Source organism: Glycine max, chromosome 7 (assembly GCF_000004515.6).
Source record: "Glycine max cultivar Williams 82 chromosome 7, Glycine_max_v4.0, whole genome shotgun sequence".
Lineage (NCBI taxonomy): Eukaryota > Viridiplantae > Streptophyta > Magnoliopsida > Fabales > Fabaceae > Glycine > Glycine max.
Window position 1 is genome coordinate 28,059,045 of NC_038243.2, and position 21,189 is coordinate 28,080,233.

Sequence of the window (21,189 nt, forward strand, 5' to 3'; positions counted from 1 at the left end):
TAAATGCCAACTATATTATGCTGTTAACAACGGTTTTTTATAAACCGCCTTTGATGTTAATTTTTAATTATTTTATTCATTTCTATGCGAACCTTCTCATTCTCAAGGTCTTTTCATTTCTCGCTGACTCTCTTACTACCTTCTTTTTTCCTAGCCTAATCTGTTTTCCCTTTGCAGCTTCGAAAGCAGTTTCCTCTCACTTCGCAGAATGTTCTGGAAGCCGCCTCTCCTCTCAGGCCTTCTGCCACTCTGTCTTCTGATTCCTACAGGTCCTTCCTTCCTTCCTTCTTATTTCTTTTCTTTTTATTTTATTTAGTTTCTTGTTTTTTTATGCTTCCGTTGTTTGATTGTAATAATGACTTGGAAACTGGAATGAAACAGTGAGACGATTGAATTAGCTGAAATGCACACGAGAGCAGATAGTGTCGTAGCTTTTTCACCAATCTCAACCTTGTAAGTTTAGGGTTTTTCACAAATTGAGCTTTCACTCCATTTTCGTTCCCAAATACTATCTCCAAATTTTGATTTTACCATCGATATACGACACAACATCGCAATTTCTCGCGGGTCGTTTTGATAACTGGCGAAACCGCACGATACCGACAGTGTCCTGCAGTAATACGACACATTTGTTGTTTGATCATGTTAGCCAAGAGATTAAGCTCTTTCTTCAAACTCTCCCCAAAACCTCAGATTTCCACGTCAGCTCTCTGTTAGCTTCTTCTATTTCCTTGTTTCCTTTGTCACCTTTTATTTGGATTTACTTGTTGTTGCTTGGTACTCGTAAATTCGTTCGGCGGTTTCAAAATTTGTAACTTCTTTGAGTTCTGTGTTTCTATTAGAGGCCAATTTATAAAGTATATGTATGTGAAAATTGTGGATTTTGAGTGTACTCATTGACTCATTTGTGCCCTCAATTTTTCACGCTTCAAAATTTCAGGCATCATATTCTTTAACCCAAATTAGGAATTTTACATTTTGCATCACGCTAGTTGAGGTCCCTGAATTCAGAATATAGTGAGATGAGTCCTAACACAAAGGAAGTAAAATACTACTTGTGCAAGTTTTGGTTTCAGTTTGGTCTGTTAAATTTAAAAAGTTTTATCTTGGTTCCGTAAAATATCTTGTCAGACCAAAATGGTCCTTTTGTCTATTTTTTGCACTAACAATGTTAATTTTAATTGACATGGCAAATACCCATCTGAAATGACATCCCCCTAGTTTCCCATGTATATGTCATCAAGTTGACCAAATTAGTGAGTTAAATTGATGGAAGAACCACTTAGCTTATCTACTAATTTAAGAAACCAAAGTGAAAATTTTTAAACTTATAAAACTACACGGAAACGAGATTTAGATGAGGGACAGAGTTATATTTTAGCCAAAGTAATACTCTTTTTTTTTCCAGCTGATTTTCTTTTTTTGTAAGTGAAAAACATGAACTACTTGTTATTGTTACTTTGTTCAAATCAAGATCATAGTATGAACTGTAATATGCCAATATGGTGCTTGATTGTGAATTTTAAGCTCTTGCAGTTCCATGAAGAAAGTGGATGAAGAGACTGGCAAATACTATGGTAGAAAGGCCGTGTCATTTGTCTTGAAGAGACAACCTTGGGTTTGGGCTTCAACCCACTGATTATATGTATATCATGAAATGCACACGAGGTGGATCCTTTTCCAAAGGTGAACTGCAGCGTTTTGGGAACATCGAGTTGAACCCCTCCGTTGGAGTTTTAAACTATGGCCAGGTTGAGGCATATTGAGCTCTTAATTTTTCATTGTTCAGTTTGTTGAATTGCTTTTGACCTGAATAGTACAATGCTTGATATTTGAGTTTGTTTAAGGGAGCTGTGTTTAGTACTACAGGGGATTGAGCATATGAATATGATGATGAAGATGCGGAATATTTCTCTCATTTTTTGTTCCAATTTTGGTACAATTTTGGTACAATTTTTTATTCTGCATATATTTATTTCTTTCATTTTCTTATATTTTAACAAAAATAAAAATAAGGGATCAAAATTGTGGATTAAGAATTTTAGGAGAACAAAATTGTAATTTAGTTTAATTAATTTAATATTAAATTTTTAAAGATTAAATGATGCCGTTGGTATTTTCAGAAAAGTAAATTGGATATTTACGCACACATGTAATGCAGTGACTAATTGTCCTGCACCTTCCCTCACTGAGATTTCTATATAAAAATATATCATTCATTTTAGTGTAGATTAAACATAAAACATCGACATTTGTTCTTCTCGGTTACATATCAATGTGGTTACATATTAATGATATTGATTAAAAGAATTTAATACATTTTATTATTTGCTTTATAGGCTTTATTTGTTTTCACTTTTGTACTTTCCAGTGAAGGACTTGGGGAGGCCTATGATGGAAATATTGTATTTGCAAGTGACTTGGAAACTTTTGGTGGTGGGCATAATGACCCAATCAGTGTGGCTTTGGGAGGTATGCTCCCTTTTTACATCAATATTATGATGGTTGATGAAAGGTTTTATGTTCCTCCTGGTAGTTGATTATGTTTCCATTTTTAGCACCCAGATGAGCTGTCAATCATAAAATCAATGACTTTTAATGACATTTTTAATTTTTTATGTGATTGCTTGTGATTATTTTAAGTACTATCTAGACTTGCCAATAGCGACCTATAGCTGCATAGTAGTTTGTAACTTCCCCTGGCCGCTATATGCACTGCCATGGTGTTGCACTTCACTCTAGTGGCATTCTGCGGCACTATAGCATCCTTAATAATTATAATAGCTAGATCTTTAAAGTTAAATTTGATTGAAGAATAGCACTAAGAATACTACTTATTTGCAAATAAGTTTTAAGTCTCTGCAATCATTCATAATAATTCGTCGAATCTTAATGTAATTTCCATCATGTGATATTATGAATCAAGCAATGTAATTAGTCACGTGCAGATAAATACATTTCTAGATATATAAAATTACATTTTAAAAATATTATACTTGAGCTTTTTTATAGTAATTAATGAACAAAAATTAGATATAGTTATTAGATAATTTTTTATATTGTTATTTAATTAAAATTAAAACTTTACTTTGATGATTTATGGAATTTATCCTTATTAAATTTGTTAACCACTTACCATCATAGTGGCAAATACCTTCAAAGATGAATGGCCAGAATTCCTCTAACTACTTATTATTATTAGATTTTTTTCAATTCGGTACTTTCTTAAGGCAGAGGGCTTAAATTAATTGGCAAATTTTCAAATCTAACTCCTAGTTTTTGTTAAATTATCCTCACGTTTCAACTTTCAACTCCAAGTTTATATTCTTTCTGTTATCAACTTTCAACTCCAATAGAAATGGGAGTCAATAAGTCAGTTCTGAACCCACAATAAGCTTTATTAAATAGCCACCACAAGCTATTCACCTTTTCGTTAAGTATTTTAAGTTTAATTTAATTTTATAACAATAATCAATCTTATATTATAAATTAGAATACAAAATTTAGAGAGTAAATATTTAATTTCATACATTAAACAACACGTTAGATTATATTTGCATATTAGCAGGAGTTGAATATAGTGAAAGTAGTTAATCTTTTAACTATAATGTAGCCAATGTAAGTTGAGGGCAGTGCAGTAACATATCATATAAAATTATATATAACATATTAAATAAAACTAAAAATATTTATTTAATAATTAAATAAATAAAATTTTTCATAATTTTTTTAAGAAATTAAAAACAAAATAAAAAAACAAAATATAAGTAAAGGCCTCTCTGTAGGATGCTTGTGTATATATGAGAAAAAAATTAAAAATATCAATAAAGGAAGTTGCTCTGTATCACTACCTTTCTATTTTTATTTTTACGTGAGTACACCACAGGTGGACCTTATTGAAGCAACAATAATGAGGCAATTGCTCTGTATCACTGCCTGTGTGCAAAGCCTGTTTTTATAAAATATTTGGCTTATTAAAAAAAAATGAGGCAGTGTGCAAAGCCTGTTTAAATTTAGTTCTTGAAATGGACCCATCTTGGACTTATAAATGAACTTGGGTGTGTACGTACAGATTCAATGGTCAAGACTTCTTAAGAAAACTTAGAGGGAAGAGTATCTTGTTTGTGGGGGACATCTTGAGTTTGATAAAAATAATTACAAGTGGTATAATTAATTTTATATCTTTCTTTCAAACACTTAATAAAAATATTGTTAAAAATCTTTAGTAACATTTAAAAAATATTTATAATTTATTGACATTTTATTAATATTGTACATGACTTGATGAATTTTTTTTCTTTAACTAATATTGCTTATTATTCTTCTTATTAGTCTTGCCTATTCCCATGAGTTGTTTGTCAGAATCACCAATCTTCTTTCCTCCATTAATTGTTTCAGCTTGTGACTAAGCAATTATTGAAAACTAAACTTTTTGTAGATTCAGCTTCTTGCCTAACCTGTACATTCAGCTATACTCTGTCCTCATTCCTCAATAGGGATGAGATTCAATATCAAAATTTTTATAGATTTCATGTTTGATTGTGGCTATATTACAATGATTTTGTTGTTTAGAAATTTTTGATACTACTCTCCAATTAAAATTAGAACAAAACCAAAAATACCTAAGAAACTAGATGTATATATTATCTTTGTAGTAGTACATGAATGTTTGTTAATTTTTAAAATAACAATTTACATTAATTTAAACGTTAATTTGAGATTGATATAAAATTATTTTTATATTGTTATTAAATAGATATTAAACTTTTAATAAAAATAATTGAATTTCTCCTTTATTTATTATAAAAATAAAAAAGTAAAAATACTGTGAAAGAAAAATATTTAAGACTCTTTTTAAGAGAGAGAAGACTTGATGAAACAAGAGAGAAATATTTATGTTTATAATTTATATAAGTTTAGATGGAAAAGAGAGAGAAAGATGGATTATATAACATAGTAATGTTACTTAATTAGAATATATATTTTCCCCCTTATCCCAGGGTTATTGTACTGCATTCAAACTTCTATTTATTCATTTTAGATAATGACATAGTAATGTTAGTTAATTAGTCACTGATTGCAGCTATTGTTTGTTAACATAGAGTATCATATTCTTCTATTATATCTTGGCATTTCAAGTACTTTGTTGGAATGCATTATTTGTCAGAGTATATTATAATGCTCTTATTTCATACATATTTTACATAAATGAACTTTGTTTATGGATTCTTATATCATTGTAGCCAAATCTGGCATTGATCCTTCCAACTGTGAAGAACATTATTTTTATATATTATTCTTCTATTATGTCTTGGCATTTCAAGTACTTTGTTGGAATGCATTATTTGTCAGAGTATATTATAATGCTCTTATTTCATACATATTTTACATAAATGAACTTTGTTTATGGATTCTTATATCATTGTAGCCAAATCTGGCATTGATCCCTCCAACTGTGAAGAACATTATTTTTATATATTATAATTTTAGCTGCTTAATACTCCCACTTGCTTGGATATGACCTATGTCTCATAAGGAAAAAAAATAATTAAATGAGTACTTAATTTTTATACGGTTAAGAAAAAGAGTAAAAAAATATATAAAACATTTGGTGTTAAGAAGCATCAATTCTAAAATTGCTTTTCAAAGACGGTTATTTACTAATAACCGTCTTTGAATGTCAAAGAAGAAGCAGCATTCAAAGGCGGTTATTAGCTAATAACCGTCTTTGAATGTCAAAGAAGAAGCATCATTCAAAGACGGTTATTAGTTAAAAACCGTCTTTGAATGTCAACGCAGACATAACATTCAAAGGCAGTTATTATCTAATAACCGTCTTTGAATGTCAACGCAGACATAGCATTCAAAGACGGTTATTAGCTAATAACCGTCTTTGAATGATTCTTACTTTCAAAGACGGTTTTTAAAATAACCGTCGTAAAAAACAATTTGGTTTTAACGACGTTATAGACAACGACGGTTTAGAACCGTCGTTAAAAGCACTTATTAACCGTCGTAAAAAGCCCTTTTTCTAGTAGTGCATGTTATAGGCCTTCTCCAAGTCCAGCTCGAGGATCAATTTCCCTTGCTTCTTCTTTGTCTTCTTCATATGGTTCATAACTTCCTAAAACTTATAGCATAACTTCCTAAAAACTTATAGCATAATTTTTTAAAAACTTATAGCCGAGGTTTGTTATAAACTCCATGGCTATCCATATCCACCTAAGTGAAACATGGGTCCCTCTGCTCACCATGCCAAACATACACCTTTATTCAACCACTAGTGTCGGATAATGGACTTAGGAGCAACCCATCACATCACCAATCATCTTGATAACCTCCACCTCACACAAACATATCATGGCAATGATCACCTCTTTGTTGGTGATGGATATGCTCTCCCCATCACTTACAATGGTAAATCAACTCTTAAAACTCACACATAAACTTTCACTCCCAAAAATTTTATATGTACCCATTGTTTCCAAAAATTTATTATTTTTTTCATTATTATGTAAAACTAATCATGTCTCTATTGAATTTTTATCTAATCATTTTTTGGTGAAGGATCTGAAGACAAGGGTTTCAATACTCAAAGGGCCGCAAAGGGATGGCCATTACCACATGCCCCATCCAACCAATGCACCAACAACATACATCACGACCTCACTACCTCATAAATTAATCATGGCATCACATCTTGGGGCATCCATCTTAGTATATTCTAAGACATCTAGCTTTTCATCATCAAAAAAGGTTGAGCACCACCACACCTTGCATCTCGTGTAGTAGTGTAAATAGTCACAAATTGCCATTCTCTTTATCTAGTATTATCTAGTTTTAGTTGATCATATCTGATGCAATCCTACCCCGCAAGGGCATTGGATAGAAAAACTCCAAGTAGATTGGGCCAGAGATGCAAGAGAAGACCCTAGGGTTCTTATGAGCCTTAGGGTAGATTTCAGGCCCATGGGCTAAGTACGAGTCCGCTTATCTTTGTAAATATTAGATTAAGGTTTCATTATTTTTGGGCCTTGTATTTAGGGCTCCATAATGTAGGTAGGGTACCCTAGAAATATAGGATTTTTCAGCCCTTGTATTTTAGGGCACCTAGACTAGTTTTTGTATTAGGGGTAGTTTTGTAATTTCACATGCTCTAAGTGGATATTTGATGTGTGTGGTTGGAAATAAATTTAATTGAATTGGTAGAAGCCCAAATCAATTAAATTTTAGAGGGGGAGGTGAGCATTTGCTTACTACACCCCATTGCCACATCATATAGTCACACTTTGTGCATGTTCTTCACGCTTTTCATGCCTCATGACACCTAAGCACACTTAGTGGAGAATCTTGGAATTGATCTTGGATTAGTGGGCTGAACCATAACTAAAATTCACTAATCATAATTAGTGAAATTTTGGCTCCAAAGTTTGGCTCCACAAATTCAATTTCAAATTCAAGTGAAATTTGAATTTCCCTCCAATTTTTTGTGACACTTAGGCTATAAATAGAGGTCATGTGTGTGCATTTTTTTCAACTTTGATCATTTGAATATTAAAATTCAGATTTCAGAGCTCATTTAGAGCACAAAATTTCGTGCTCTTCTCTTCCTCTCCCTTCATTCATCTCCTTCTTCCTCCAAGCTCTTATCCATGGCCTCCTATGGTGGTGAGCTTCTTCTAGACTCATCTTCTCCTTGAAGTTGCGTCTCCTCTCTCTCTTCCTTTCTTCATTCCGCTGCCATTCATCTTCCAAGAAGCAAAGGAATCCATTGATGAAGAAGATCCTAGGCCTACAAGCTCCAATGGAGCTTGCATCAATATCTCAAAATATATTTAGTTGTATCCAATCAATAATAAATCAAATGTCTTTTCCATTTTTCAAAAATTCAAACCTCTTGATGAAAAGAGGTATCCTTGAGTGTTTTGACATGGCAGATTCCAAACCATCTTCCACACCCTATCCACAACACCAAGTCTCAAGTTACATAATGGAACACCAACCATCGATGCAACCCAATATCATCAAATTATTGAGGCTTTACAATACTTAAATCTCATTTGACCTAATCTCTCCTTTGCCGTTAATAAACTCGCCTAGTTCATGCACAAACCAACCAACCTTCTTCTCCAACACCTTAAAAGGCTTCTCTGATACCTCAAATCAACCATCAACCTTGACATCATCATTAAGAAACCCATCTCACTAAAATTGATTGCCTATACCAATGCAGATGAGCGGGGGGGGGGGGGGGGGGTAATGCAAATGATAGAACCCCAATCTCAGCTTACATTGTTTTCTTTGGAGGTAACACTATCTCTTAGCTTTCCAGGAAACAATGCATCATTGGTCGATCATCAACATAAGTTGAATTTAGAGTTGTTGTGACCGCAATAACAAAGGTCATGTGGCTTCACAACATACTCTTAGAGCTCCAAGTGAGACTTAGTTTGTCTCCCATCATTCTATGTGATAATGTCGGTGCCACCTACTTGATGAGCTAAAATCTAGTGTTGCACTCACGAATAAAGCATGTATCCTTGGACTATCATTTTGTGCATGAACAGGTTCAAGCTGGAAAACTCATAGTCTCACATATCTCCACCAAGGATCAAATTGCTGACATCCTGACCAAATCACTATCAGCTGCAAAATTCAAATACTTAACAACACCAATATGCACATTGTCAAGGGCAACTACATCTTGCAGAGCGTATCAATGCATATAAACAATTTGAATTTATTTGAGTTGGAGATAACAATAGATGAATGAAAGTTCAAATGTATTGTAGATAATTAGAAAACATTCTTATTTATTTATCCTAGATGAAACAAATTGCATATTGTTACTAGAATTCAGTTTCATTCTTATGTATATATATGGTCATTAGCAGCACGAATAATATTGAATTGAAATCCTACTTTCTCTCTAAACACTCATAGACCCCACTTTAGTGTGAGTAACAACTTTAATTCTCATCTCACATTCATTGGGTATCTATATATTTATACTCACACTCATTACCCTGCACTTTATTCAACTGAAGGAGGGCCAAGAAACATATAATTCAGTAAACAAAAAATTTTGCATGCATAAAAATAATAATTTTTTTAATATATATTTAATATTTTTTTAAATAAAAAATATATAACTATATATAGTACAAAAATAATATATGAGAAAATAATAAAATAGATAAAATAATAATTTTGGATCATTATATATAGACACATAAACATCACAAATACTCAATTAAAATTTGATATTACTTTGTATATCTCCATGTCATGTTATGCTACCTATCATATATACATTTATCTCTCTTTCTCTTCCTAGGTTTCAAATAGCATGGTGGTATTTAAGCATTGTTTTTCAAATCTGACTTCTTGTGTTCATATAACTCTTTTGATGCTTTTGTATTTGGTGTGGTTGTTTACTTATTTCATGCATGTTTATAAATATTTGTTTATGCACACATGACACGTACACTTTTGCACACACGGTGGAGGTTGATTTGTGGTCATGCTGAGTCTCCGACTCGCTTGATGACAGTGAAGCCTCATCTGAGTTTTTCTCTTTGATGATACGTTGTCACTGGTAGTCCCTAGCACCACAATGTTTTGACATCAAAGTGGATGATATCTCTAGAAACCTGTGAAAGATATGTGCGACCACTTTTGGGAGTAATCACTAAGTAGCAAACCTTTAGTCCCTCCCATTAGGTTCCTAAAATAGGGGCACGGAACAAACACATTATGTTTTTTTCCTTGATATAGCCATGCATATCTTTATGGTGTCATGATTGTGTGCGTCTTTCCTGTGTTTGTCGTGTTGTTATGTCAGTTCGGTATTAATTTATTGCGTCGTCATGTTTCTCTTCGTGCTCTCACGCATGCATACTGTCATACTCTAATTTCATCCGGGGACGATCATTTGCAAACATTTGGATTCTTGCCAACCGAATTGAGCTTCTTAACACCAATTACCACACAATCTGTATGGTTTTTCGACATTTAGGAAAAGAATATGGAAAATTCCCAAAAGGGAGGGCAAAATGGTCATTTGGTGACTTTTTCAGGCCCCTGGCTCATCCAGGCTAGCCTCTGGCTTGCCTGGGCCACTAGAAAGCTTAAGGCTAAAGTAACTGGCTCGCCTGGGCAAGCTGAGGTCACCTGGGCAAGCAAGGTTACTTCTGGAGAAAGCAACCAACTCGCCTTGGTGAGCTGCTGTGCAACCTCCACCCCTCATATGCTCTAAATAGGTGTGAGGGGGCTGAAGGAAAGAGGTCCCATGGTCCAGAGGTCCAGAATTGAGAAGAAAAAAGAGAAAAGAAGAAGAAAAAATGTCGTTGAATCGCGACTGTAATCAATTTCTACATTGTTCTTCGATCGTTCTTCGTTCGTTCTTCATTCTTCATCCAGTTAGTATTTGTTTTTAAGGATTTGAATTTGATTTATGGACCCTTAGGGATCCCCTTTATTGTTTTGTGCATCTTCATCTCCTTCTTCGATCATCGATAATCGATTTTCTTTTGTAAAGTAAGTTTTAACTGATCATTAGCGTCACAAGTTATCTTTAAAAAAAGGAATTGAAGTTTAATAAACAAAAACAAAAATAAAACCAACTCATAAACTTCTTCATTTCATAAAAAAATCAAGAGATCGTTTAAAGGTCCAATGCCTTAACGATTCTCTCCTCTCATAAAAAATCAAGAGGTCGTTTCAAGGTCCAACACCTTAACGATTCTCTCCGCTTTTCAAAGTTTAAAACATCATTTCAAGGTCCAACGCCTTAAACGACTTTTGTTCGGGGCTAAAATCTATCTTTCAAAAAACATAAAATCAATGTAACACACAAAACTTTCAGACTTAAAGAACTACGTAGGTCTTATTTCCTCATCGCACCTGAGGATACGTAAGAGCAAGGGCAACAACCTTGTCGATCCCAAAAAAATAAAAACATAAAAAAGGGAAAATACATAAAAAAAACATAAAAAGGGAAATACATAATTTTGAAGTCATGCACACTCGATTAAAGGTTGTCGTCCCTCGTTACGGGCGCGCGGGGTGCTAATACTTTCCCGTGTGTAAACAACTCCCGAACCCTCATTTTCAAAATCCGCAAACCTTCATCTTTTTGGTTTTTCTAACGTTTTCCTCGAATAAACGGTGGTGGCGACTCCACTCGTTTTCTCCCTTGGAGACGAACACTTTGGCCCATTATTTTGGCCTTTTCGTGCCCTCCCGCCGAAGGGTAGGTTGCATCAGTTGGCGACTCCACTGGTGACTGTGTTAGAGAGTTAGGCCGTTCAGTCAGTGTGCAATGTTTTTATCATGACTTATTCTTTATTTATGTTCCTTTTTCCCTTTTATCTTATTTTTGTCCATATTTGTATATAACCTTTGTTATGTTGTTGTGTTTGGTGCATGATCGTCTATCACTTACATTCATAGTTAGAAATACTTTTTCTACGCACACATGGCACCTACACCACACACACACATTGAGATATTAGGCCCTATACCCGGGTCTATGTGAGCCATAAGGAGTGGAGGTCGATCTATGGTCATGCTAGGTCTCCGACTCGCTTGATGATAGTGAAGCCTTATCTAGAGTTTTCCTCTTTTAGTGGTGCATGGTCGTTGATAGTCCCTATCGCCACAATGTATTACCTAGGAGGATGATATCTCTAGAAGCCAATAAAGTTACTTGAAACCACCCTTTGGAATTATCACTAGAAGTAGGCTTTTGGATCCTTTCCATTAAGCTCCTCAATTAGGGGGCACATAGCAAACTTACTCTGGCATGTTCCTTGATTGCATCATACATCTCTTCATGGCATCATAATGGACATATCATTCCTGCATTCATCCTTTATCATATATGTGTGTTGCATTTTCATAAATCACTGCATTATCATACCCCTTTTATTTAACATGATTTTGTTCTGCCAATTGCATATATTCCATTTCCATTGTTCGCATGTCATGTTCACTAATGCATGATCCTTACATTTTCCTCCGCAAAAAAACAAGAAAGCAAACAAAAACAAAAAAAACAACAAAACAAAAACAAAAACAAAAGAAATAACAAAAAGAAGGTCACAATGAAGCATGAAGGTTCACACCACATTCTTAGTTACATGTGTTGGGTACCATGATGATGGCCATAAACCAACCATGTTGGGGTTATACACCCATCTCTCCTAAAAAAAATGATTGAAAATCATGTGAACGTGGTACCTAATGCATGGTTAACTAGGAAAATGATGGTTCCTAGGGCATCTCATAATTGCATTTGCCATGCATAGCATAAGTATGCCTAAGTCTTTCATCTCTATGAGATGTGGTTGGAGTATTGGCAATCAAAATTGCTATTCCTCGGACTATGGGGTTGAACCAAGCACATGTTTTTAAGGAAAGGTTCATCAAGTCAAGGTCATGCATCAAAGTAACCAGCTTGCAAAGTTGGGGCAGAAGATGGATCAAGTTACATCGTTTCTTTGTCTACTGCCAACACATAATTATGCCAATTTACAAAAAAAAATTGAAAACTGTTGATGTCCATGTGTTATTTCCAGATTCACTTTGACAAGATGTGATGGACCATGTTGTTTTAATCTAAATTGATTCAACCCTATGTCCTTTGTGAAATTTACAATACTTCAACAATGCATCATTCATATTGTAGAAGCAAGCTTCATGATGATGAATCAAGTATGAATCAAGTAGTTTTGATGATGACAAAAAGCCCAAAAGAATGATGTCAAGATTGAGTCAACAAGTTCAAGATCAAGATTGATTTCAAGATTCAAGAAAAGAAATCAAGAAGATTCAAGATTCAAGAGAAGTTGATTTCAAGATTCAAGAAAAGACATCAAGAAGAATCAAGATTCAAGAGAAGATGAATTCACAAGGGAAGTATTGAAAATGATTTCTCAAAAACCAAACATAACACAGTTTTGTTTTACAAAAAGAGTTTTCTCAAATTTTTCTAAGTTACCAGAGTATTTACTCTCTGGTAATCGATTACCAATTTCCTGTAATCGATTACCAGTGATAGAATTTGATTTCAAAAAGTATTTAACTGAATTTGCAACGTTCCAAATGATTTTTAAATGGTGTAATCAATTACAATATATTGATAATCGATTACCAGTGTATCTAAACGTTGAAATTCAAAATCAATTGTGAATGTTAGACAAATGGCCTCAGTTATCATAAGAAGGGGGGGTTGAATTAAGATAACAAGAACTATTCCCCAATTAAAGTTTCACTCTCTCTTTTTAGATTAACAATGCACCCTTAACATGAATTACTCAAAAGACAATTCAAAATAAACTTCTTTCAAGCCAAAGATAAATAGCAATAAATAAAAGAAGTTTAAGGGAAGAAAGAAATGCAAACTTGATTTGTACTGGTTCGGCCACTTCCCGTGCCTACGTCCAGTCCTCAAGCAACCCACTTGAGATTTTTCACTCTCTTTGTAAAACTCCTTTTACAAAGTCTGAACCACACAGGGACAACCCTTCCCTTGTGTTCAGGAATCCTTTACAACAAGAGACCCTCGGTCTCTTAATCCCTTTTTAGAAGTAAGAAGAAGAGAAGAAGAAATCTCTCATGAAAGAGATAGATTGTACAATGAAGATCAATCACAATTCCTTATTGAATATGCATGTGTTTGACCAAGGAATCTTTGAGAGGATAAGGCATTTCTATTCAGAAAAACTCTCTTAATCTTTTGAGAGGATAAAACTTTTTGGGCAATGAAAACTCTCTCTTAATTCGTGTTTCCAAGTCACATATAAATAGACCTTTGATGGCCATTCATAAACCTTTTGAATAGATGTGACTCTTGGAAGTTATTTTATGAAAATCTCCTCTGGTAATCGGTTATAGGATTTATGTAATCGATTACAAGTTTTAAAATTTGAATTAAAACATTTATTAACTGCTAGTAATCGATTACCAATATTCTGTAATTGATTACACAGTCTAAAATTTGAATTCAAATATTTAGTAGCTGTTGTAAACCATTTTTGGCCACTGGTAATCGATTACATCCTCTGGTAATCGATTACCAGAGAGTAAATCTCTTGAAAAACACTTTTTAACTTAAATTACTTGGCCAAACCTTTTGCTATATCAATTAGGAATTCCCTTCCTAAAATACTAGTGATCATCTTGATGTTGTGTCTTGTATTCTTGAATCATTGTCTTGAATTTAAACTTGAAAAGCGCATTTCATCATTTGCATCAAATCATCATGATCATCATCAAAACATCAAAGTCATTTGCTTCTACAATCTCCCCCTTTTTGATGATGACATTTTAAGTCTTGAAATCAAGATACAAGCAAGCAATGTATATGCATAATATATTACGCGTTTACTCCCCCTATGTTTTGGAATTGATGATCACTTGATTTTGAAGCTTTTTCTAAGCTTCTCTACCACCCCATTTTTCTCCCCCTTTGACAACATCAAAAAGCCAAAGTTTGTGGGAATCAATACAGATAAAATAATGAAGTGGACAAAGATCAATTATAGGTTATAACCAACCAAAATTATAAATAAGTCATAACCAAAATATAATCCAAACAGTCATAATTCAAAACCACATAGAATCTAAACATAAAAGACTCAAGTCCAAATACTAAAAGATAAATAAAGTGCAGAAAATGATAACTTAACTACCATAGCCAAAATACAAGGCTTAAAAGAAAATTAGAAACTAAACTCTAAAAAGGTGGAGGTGGTGGTGGAAGGTCGAAGCACTGACGAATATAACCCACATCTTCTTCAAGCTGTGTGAGACAGATATCCATGCCGGCAAAGCGAGTATCCAGAGAATCAAAACATTCGCCAACATAAGTACGAAGACCCCATAATTCGGAAAGAACTTCAGTCATGAGGGCTGAATCATCTCGCTGAGGAGGAGGAGAAAGAGAACGCTCATCTTGAGGAGGAAGTGCATCTTTCTTCAGCCATTGACCATTCCGATCCTTATGGTATCCAAAAGAAGTCACTGCACCAACACCAATAGCAAAGGCACGCTTGACTTGAACAAATGGTTCATCATCAAGCGGAATTTGAAAATGACGGAGAAATAGAGTGACTAATTGAGGGTAAGGGAGAGGTGCATTGGCTCGTAATGCCTTATGCATTCGGTACCGAACCAAGTGAGCCCAGTCGATCTGATGACCGGTAAGGAAAGCCCACATCAAAATCAAATCCTCCTCAGAGGCTTGAGCCAAATTTGAATACCGGGGAAGCAAAATTCTAACAATAATGTAGTGCATGATGCGATTATCAAAAGTTAATGATCCGGCCAGCAATCTACCGGTCATTTCAGCTTGGTCATTGCAAACCATACGGCGAGCATCATGACTAGAATAATCAAATTTCCAGTCATCAACAATGGTGTCCTCAAAAGGTGCACCTTGACTGGGTAATTTAGTCAAAGAAAAGAACAATGATTGATTAATGATCATGGGAATACCATGCACCTCAGAAGAAATAATGCCATCCTGAATTTTTAAATTGCAGTAAAAGACTTTGACAAGTTCAGGATAATAAGGCAATTTTAAAGACATGAAATCAACCAAGCCAGAATTTTGAAATACTTGATAACAATCAAATGTCTCATCATTGAACAAATCTATGTCTAGGTACTTAGGGTCTAAAATGATCCTAGAAGAAAATTGAGAAAGGTACCGTAGACGCTGATCATCGGAAGAAAACAAAGTGGATGATCTTGGAGATGACAAGGAAGGATGAATAGGTGTTGTGGGTGCTTCGGATGGTCCGTGGCGGCGATGGGCAGCAGCAGCGATGATGGAGGATGATCCTTTTCTCTTCTTTGACGATTCTGCCATTTGATGAAGTTTTGGTGAATTTCAATTAGTGGAATCGAAAGAGGAGTGAAAAAGAGGAAGATTGGGCTTTACGGGACGTGTTTTGGTGAAGAATTGAGGAAGATATGAGAATTTGAAGATTAGGGATGAAGGAGGCTCGAGAACGAGGGTAAGGCTATGCAGCGTGACTGGTTTTGTGGGTATTTATAGAGGAGGACGAGTTGTAATCGATTACAAGGTGTGGTAATCGATTACATGAGTAGTAAGCCTGCAGGTAATCAATTAAAAGATGTTGTAATCGATTACAGGCTGCCTGTTCTTGTGTAATCGATTACACTGAATGGTAATCAATTACCAGAGCATAAACTAGGCTAGTTCCTCTAAAAATTACCTATGTCTATGCTAAATACATCTAATACTATCAATCATCACTACTAATGTATTTAATTCAATCAAACAAGTATTAATCAAACAATTAACACACACCAATCAAATATAATCAAATACTTACAATTAAACACAATCAAACAAAAGCAATCATCAAAACATAATAAAAAACAATTATCAAAGACAATCAACATAACTATCAATCAAATATTTAAGCAGTAAACAAGCATCAAAACTCAATCAAAAGTTAACAATCATAGACAAAAATCATCAAAGTAATCAATCAAAGACAAGTGACTTGCTGGTATCATTTGATATTACTTGTTGGGCTTGTTGATCAAGTGGCCTTTGTTTGTTGTCTCCATAAATCACATATCCATTTATCTTCGGGAGAAATATGAATAAACTTTGATGCATGCCATGTGTTTGGAGAAATTGCTATCAATGTATCACCTTTGCTCTTCTCCGTTTTCATAGTCTTTCATCAGGATACCCAGATTTATGTTTTTATTTTTCTGAATCACTTGAAGAATTTTTGTGATTTTCTTCCCAAGGGATTTATGCTTTCTTTTCTTTCTTTTCTTTGAGATTCCTCTTGTCGGATTTTTCAATTCTTCTTTCAAAGACAAGATAATCGAATCTCATGTGCCCAGGTTGATTGCTTTCATAGCATGTTGAGGCTAAGGAGGAGTCTTCTTCTTTCCTCTTTATATTGATGTTTAATTCCCTTTTATTTCTTTTGTTTCTCAAAAATTTATTGAACCTTTTCACAAAAAATCTGAAATCATCATCATCATCTTCTATTTCAGTCAAGTCCTCTTTGTCACTTTCTTCTTGAATAAAATATGATGAGGCTCTGAGTGCTATTCCTTTTCTCTTTATATCATTCTCTTCATGTTGATGGAGTCTCATAAGTTCCATTTCATGTTCTTGAAGTTTTCCAAAGAGATTGGCAAGAGACATATTAGTGAGATCTCTTGATTCTGCAATTGCTGTTACTTTTGGTTGCCATTGCCTGCTTAAACATCTCAACACTTTGTTAATAACATCTTCATTAGGAAATATTTTTCCCAATGATGCAAGATGATTAACTATACGAGTAAATGTCTTCTGCATATCTTCTATGGTCTCATATTGAAACACTCTGAACAGTTCATATTCATGTGTGAGAGTGTTTATTCTAGATCTCTTGACATCAGTTGTGCCTTCATAGGTTACTTGCAAAGTATCCCACATTTCTTTCACATATAAATAGACCTTTGATGGCCATTCATAAACCTTTTGAATAGATGTGACTCTTGGAAGTTATTTTATGAAAATCTCCTCTGGTAATCGATTACAGGATTTGTGTAATCGATTACAGGTTTTAAAATTTGAATTAAAACGTTTATTAACTGCTGGTAATCGATTACCAATATTCTGTAATTGATTACACAGTCTAAAATTTGAATTCAAATATTTAGTAGCTGTTGTAAACCATTTTTGGCCACTGGTAATCGATTACATCCTCTAGTAATCGATTACCAGAGAGTAAATCTCTTGAAAAACACTTTCTAACTTAAATTACTTGGCCAAACCTTTTGCTATATCAATTAGGAATTCCCTTCCTAAAATACTAGTGATCATCTTGATGTTGTGTCTTGTATTCTTGAATCATTGTCTTGAATTTAAACTTGAAAAGCGCATTTCATCATTTGCATCAAATCATCATGATCATCATCAAAACATCAAAGTCATTCACTTCTACAATGAAGAGTCACATCTTTTCATAAAATGCATTGTGTAATCGATTACATGGTTATGGTAATCGATTACCAGTTGTAGACAAAGGATCAAACTGAATGTTTTGATGATGCCAAAGGATTACATGAATCATATGCTTCTCAAAGATTTACTCAAGACAAAGCAATTAGAGATATTCAAGATGGATGATCAAGACAGTCTATAGAGTCTTAGAAAGGGTATATTAAATAGGAAGGGAATTCCAATTGAAGTAGCAAAAGGTTTGGCCAAGAATTTTAAGTTAAAAAGTCTTTTTCAACAAATTTACTCTCTGGTAATCGATTACTAGAGGATGTAATCGATTACCAGTGGCCAAAACTGATTTACAACAGCTATTAAAATTTGAATTCAAAATTTGCACTGTGTAATCGATTACACATATATGGTAATTGATTACCAACAGTTTCTGAATGTTTTAATTCAAATTTTAAAGCGTGTAATCGATTACACACATATTGTAATCGATTACCAGAGGAGTTTTTCAGAAAACATTCTCAACAGTCACATCCTTTTGTGTGGTTCTTGAATGGCTATCATAGGCCTATATATATGTGACTTGAGGCACGATTTTAAAAAGAGTTTTTTTAGAACAAAAAGGTCTGATCCTCTTAAAAAGCAAAATCGTTTTATCCTCTTACAAATTCCTTGGCCAAATTACTTGTGATTCAATAAGGAATTATTTAAGTGCTCAAATTGTTAAATCTATCTCTTTCAAGAGAGATTTCTTCTTCTCTTCTTCTTCATTCTGAAAAGGGATTAAGAGACCGAGGGTCTCTTGTTGTGAAAGAATTCTAAACACAAAGGAAGGGTTGTCCTTGTGTGTTTAGAACTTGTAAAAGGAATTTACAAGATAGTGGAACTCTCAAGCGGGTTGCTTGGGGACTGGACGTAGGCACAAGGGTGTGGCCGAACCAGTATAAATCTGAGTTTGCATTTTCTCTTCCCTTAAACTCCTTTATTTATTATTGTTTTATATTTATATTCAAATTGTTCTATTTGAATCAATATTTAAGAAATTCATTATTAAGGGAATTTATAACTGGAATAGAAAGATAACTAGAATTTTTAATTGGGGAAATAAGTTGTGATATCTTAATTCAACCCCCCCTTCTTAAGATATCTGAGGCCACTTGTCCAACACCAGTGACAAGTTTTGAATAAAAGGTCAAGAGATGTAACTCTTCCAATGGTTTTCTCAAGATTTTCTCAAGGTTATAACTCTTCCAATGGTTTTCTTGACCAGACATGAAGAGTCTATAAAAGCAAGACCTTGACTTGCATTCAAAGAACTTCTTGAACAACTTTTGAGAAATCTTGAAACCTTTGCTACTCATCTTTCTTTTTCTTCTTTTGTCAAAAAGCTTTCTAAGTTTTCTGTTTTCCAAACCTTGTTCTTCTGCAAGTGAAAATTCTGAAGAAAACAAAAAGTGTGCTATATCTTTTCATCTTCTTCTCTCTTTGCCAAAAAGAATTCAACAAGGACTAATCGCCTGAATTCTTTTTGTGTCTCTCTTCTCTCTTTTCCAAAAGAACAAGGGACTAACCGCCTGAATTCTTTTGTGTCTCCCTTCTCCCTTTCCTAGGGAATTCAAAGGACTAACCGCCTGAGATATCTTTTGTTTTCCCTTACAAAGATTCAAAGGACTAACCGCCTGAGAATCCTTTGTCTTAACACATTGGAGGGTACATCCTTTGTGGTACAAGTAAAGGGTACATCTACTTGGGTTGTTGTAACTGAGAACAAGAGGGGGTACATCTCTTGTGGATTAGTTCAAGTGGAGGGTACATCCACTTGGTTGTTCAAAGAGAACAAGGAAGGGTACATCCCTTGTGGATCTTTGCTTGTAAAGGTTTTTACAAGGTTGAAAGAAATCTCAAGAACAGCAGGTTGCTTGGGGAATGGATGTAGGCACTGTTGCCGAACCAGTATAAAATTCTTGTGTTTGTCTTCTTCTTCCCTATACTCTTTAATTTCTGCTGTGCACTTTTAATTATCGCTTTACTTTTGTTTAAGTTACATAACTTAGTAGTAAAGCCTAATTGAATCTAGTAACATTAAGAAGGATAAGTTTTAATTAGTTAAGGTACATTAATAATTAATTCAACACCCCCTTCTTAATTATTCCGAGGCCACTTGATCCAACACATATACATCTATGTTTTTCATTGGTTGCATTGCTCATTGCATTCTTTCCTTGAAATCAGAACTGTAATCATTGTTATCAAAAGGAAAGAACACATTTTACAGTGCCCTTACCAAACGCGTGCTAGAGCTAGAGTAATGAGTGAAGTAGAGGAGGTGTAAGAACGGATGAAGGATAACATGGAGGCCATGAAAGAGCAAATGGCCACAATGATGGAGGCCATTATGAGCATGAATAAGATAATGAAAGTCAATGCGACAGCAGTTGCTGCTATTAGTGTCGTTGCTGAGATGGACCAAACACCCCCATCTGGCCTCAATCAAATAAATCATCCAACCTCAAATATGGTAGGTCAAGGAGGCAAAGAGTTGGGAAGTACCGGCGGCCCCATTTTGTGCAAGTTCAAAACAAGCATGCCTTCCCGCCATATGGCTTGCCTCCCAACTATACACCACCCAATGTTGCGCACACTCCCGATGAGAATGTCAATAACTCCACTCCCATACTCATTGAGAGCCAACAACCTCAATCTGATCATGCACATGTCTCTCAACCCATGGGGGAGACACATGAAATACCCCACCATAATCTAGTCAACTTTGAGCCTTGCCTTGGATACGCCACTAAGGAGCAAGCAGTTGGTGGTGTACCCTTGCCAAACACTTTGGAGGGCCCTCAGTTTCGCCCACAACCACAACCACAACCCTTGTATTTTGCGATAGGAAGAATCCCTCCTACTATGGCAAAAAGGGGAAAATTGGATCATATAGAGGAAAGGCTCAGGGAAATTGAAGGAGGCGGAGATCATGCTCTTGCTGACATGGCAAAGTTATACCTAGTGCCTGAGGTCGTCATCCCTCCAAAGTTCAAGGTGCCGGATTTCGATAAGTACAAGGGGACTACTTTCCCCAAGAATCATTTGAAAATGTATTGTCAAAAGATGAGGGTGTACGTGAAAGATGAAAAACTGTTGATGCATTTCTTTCAATAAAGCCTTACTGGGGCAGCCCTCACCTGGTA

The 21,189-nt window shown here is 34.6% G+C and overlaps 1 protein-coding gene across 7 annotated transcripts; it reads left to right on the forward strand.

The window, feature by feature from the left end:
* On the forward strand, positions 1-6,973 carry LOC102665674 (uncharacterized). Of its 7 annotated transcripts, XM_041017130.1 has the most exons (6): positions 1-269; positions 382-453; positions 1,537-1,751; positions 1,870-1,936; positions 2,372-2,472; positions 6,568-6,973. In XM_041017130.1, exons 3-6 carry the CDS (start codon positions 1,644-1,646, stop codon positions 6,787-6,789), a joined length of 498 nt encoding a protein of 165 aa, XP_040873064.1. In that variant the 5' UTR covers positions 1-269; positions 382-453; positions 1,537-1,643; the 3' UTR covers positions 6,790-6,973. The 7 variants fall into 7 exon arrangements, 2 of the variants coding, with proteins under 2 accessions (XP_040873064.1, XP_040873065.1); XM_041017131.1 differs by lacking the exon at positions 382-453 and having other exon boundaries at positions 91-269; XR_005892273.1 differs by lacking the exons at positions 1,870-1,936; positions 6,568-6,973 and having other exon boundaries at positions 93-269; positions 2,372-2,648.
* The last annotated feature ends 14,216 nt before the right edge of the window (positions 6,974-21,189 follow it).

What these genes read in the sequence shown, in the direction of transcription:
- LOC102665674 (XM_041017130.1), top strand. Translation starts at nt 1,644, where the DNA reads ATGTATATCATGAAATGCACACGAGGTGGATCCTTTTCCAAAGGTGAA. An exon ending in GAGTTTTAAACTATGGCCAG is followed by an intron (nt 1,752 to 1,869) that starts GTTGAGGCATAT and finishes TTAGTACTACAG; the next exon opens with GGGATTGAGCATATGAATAT. An exon ending in CATTTTTTGTTCCAATTTTG is followed by an intron (nt 1,937 to 2,371) that starts GTACAATTTTGG and finishes TGTACTTTCCAG; the next exon opens with TGAAGGACTTGGGGAGGCCT.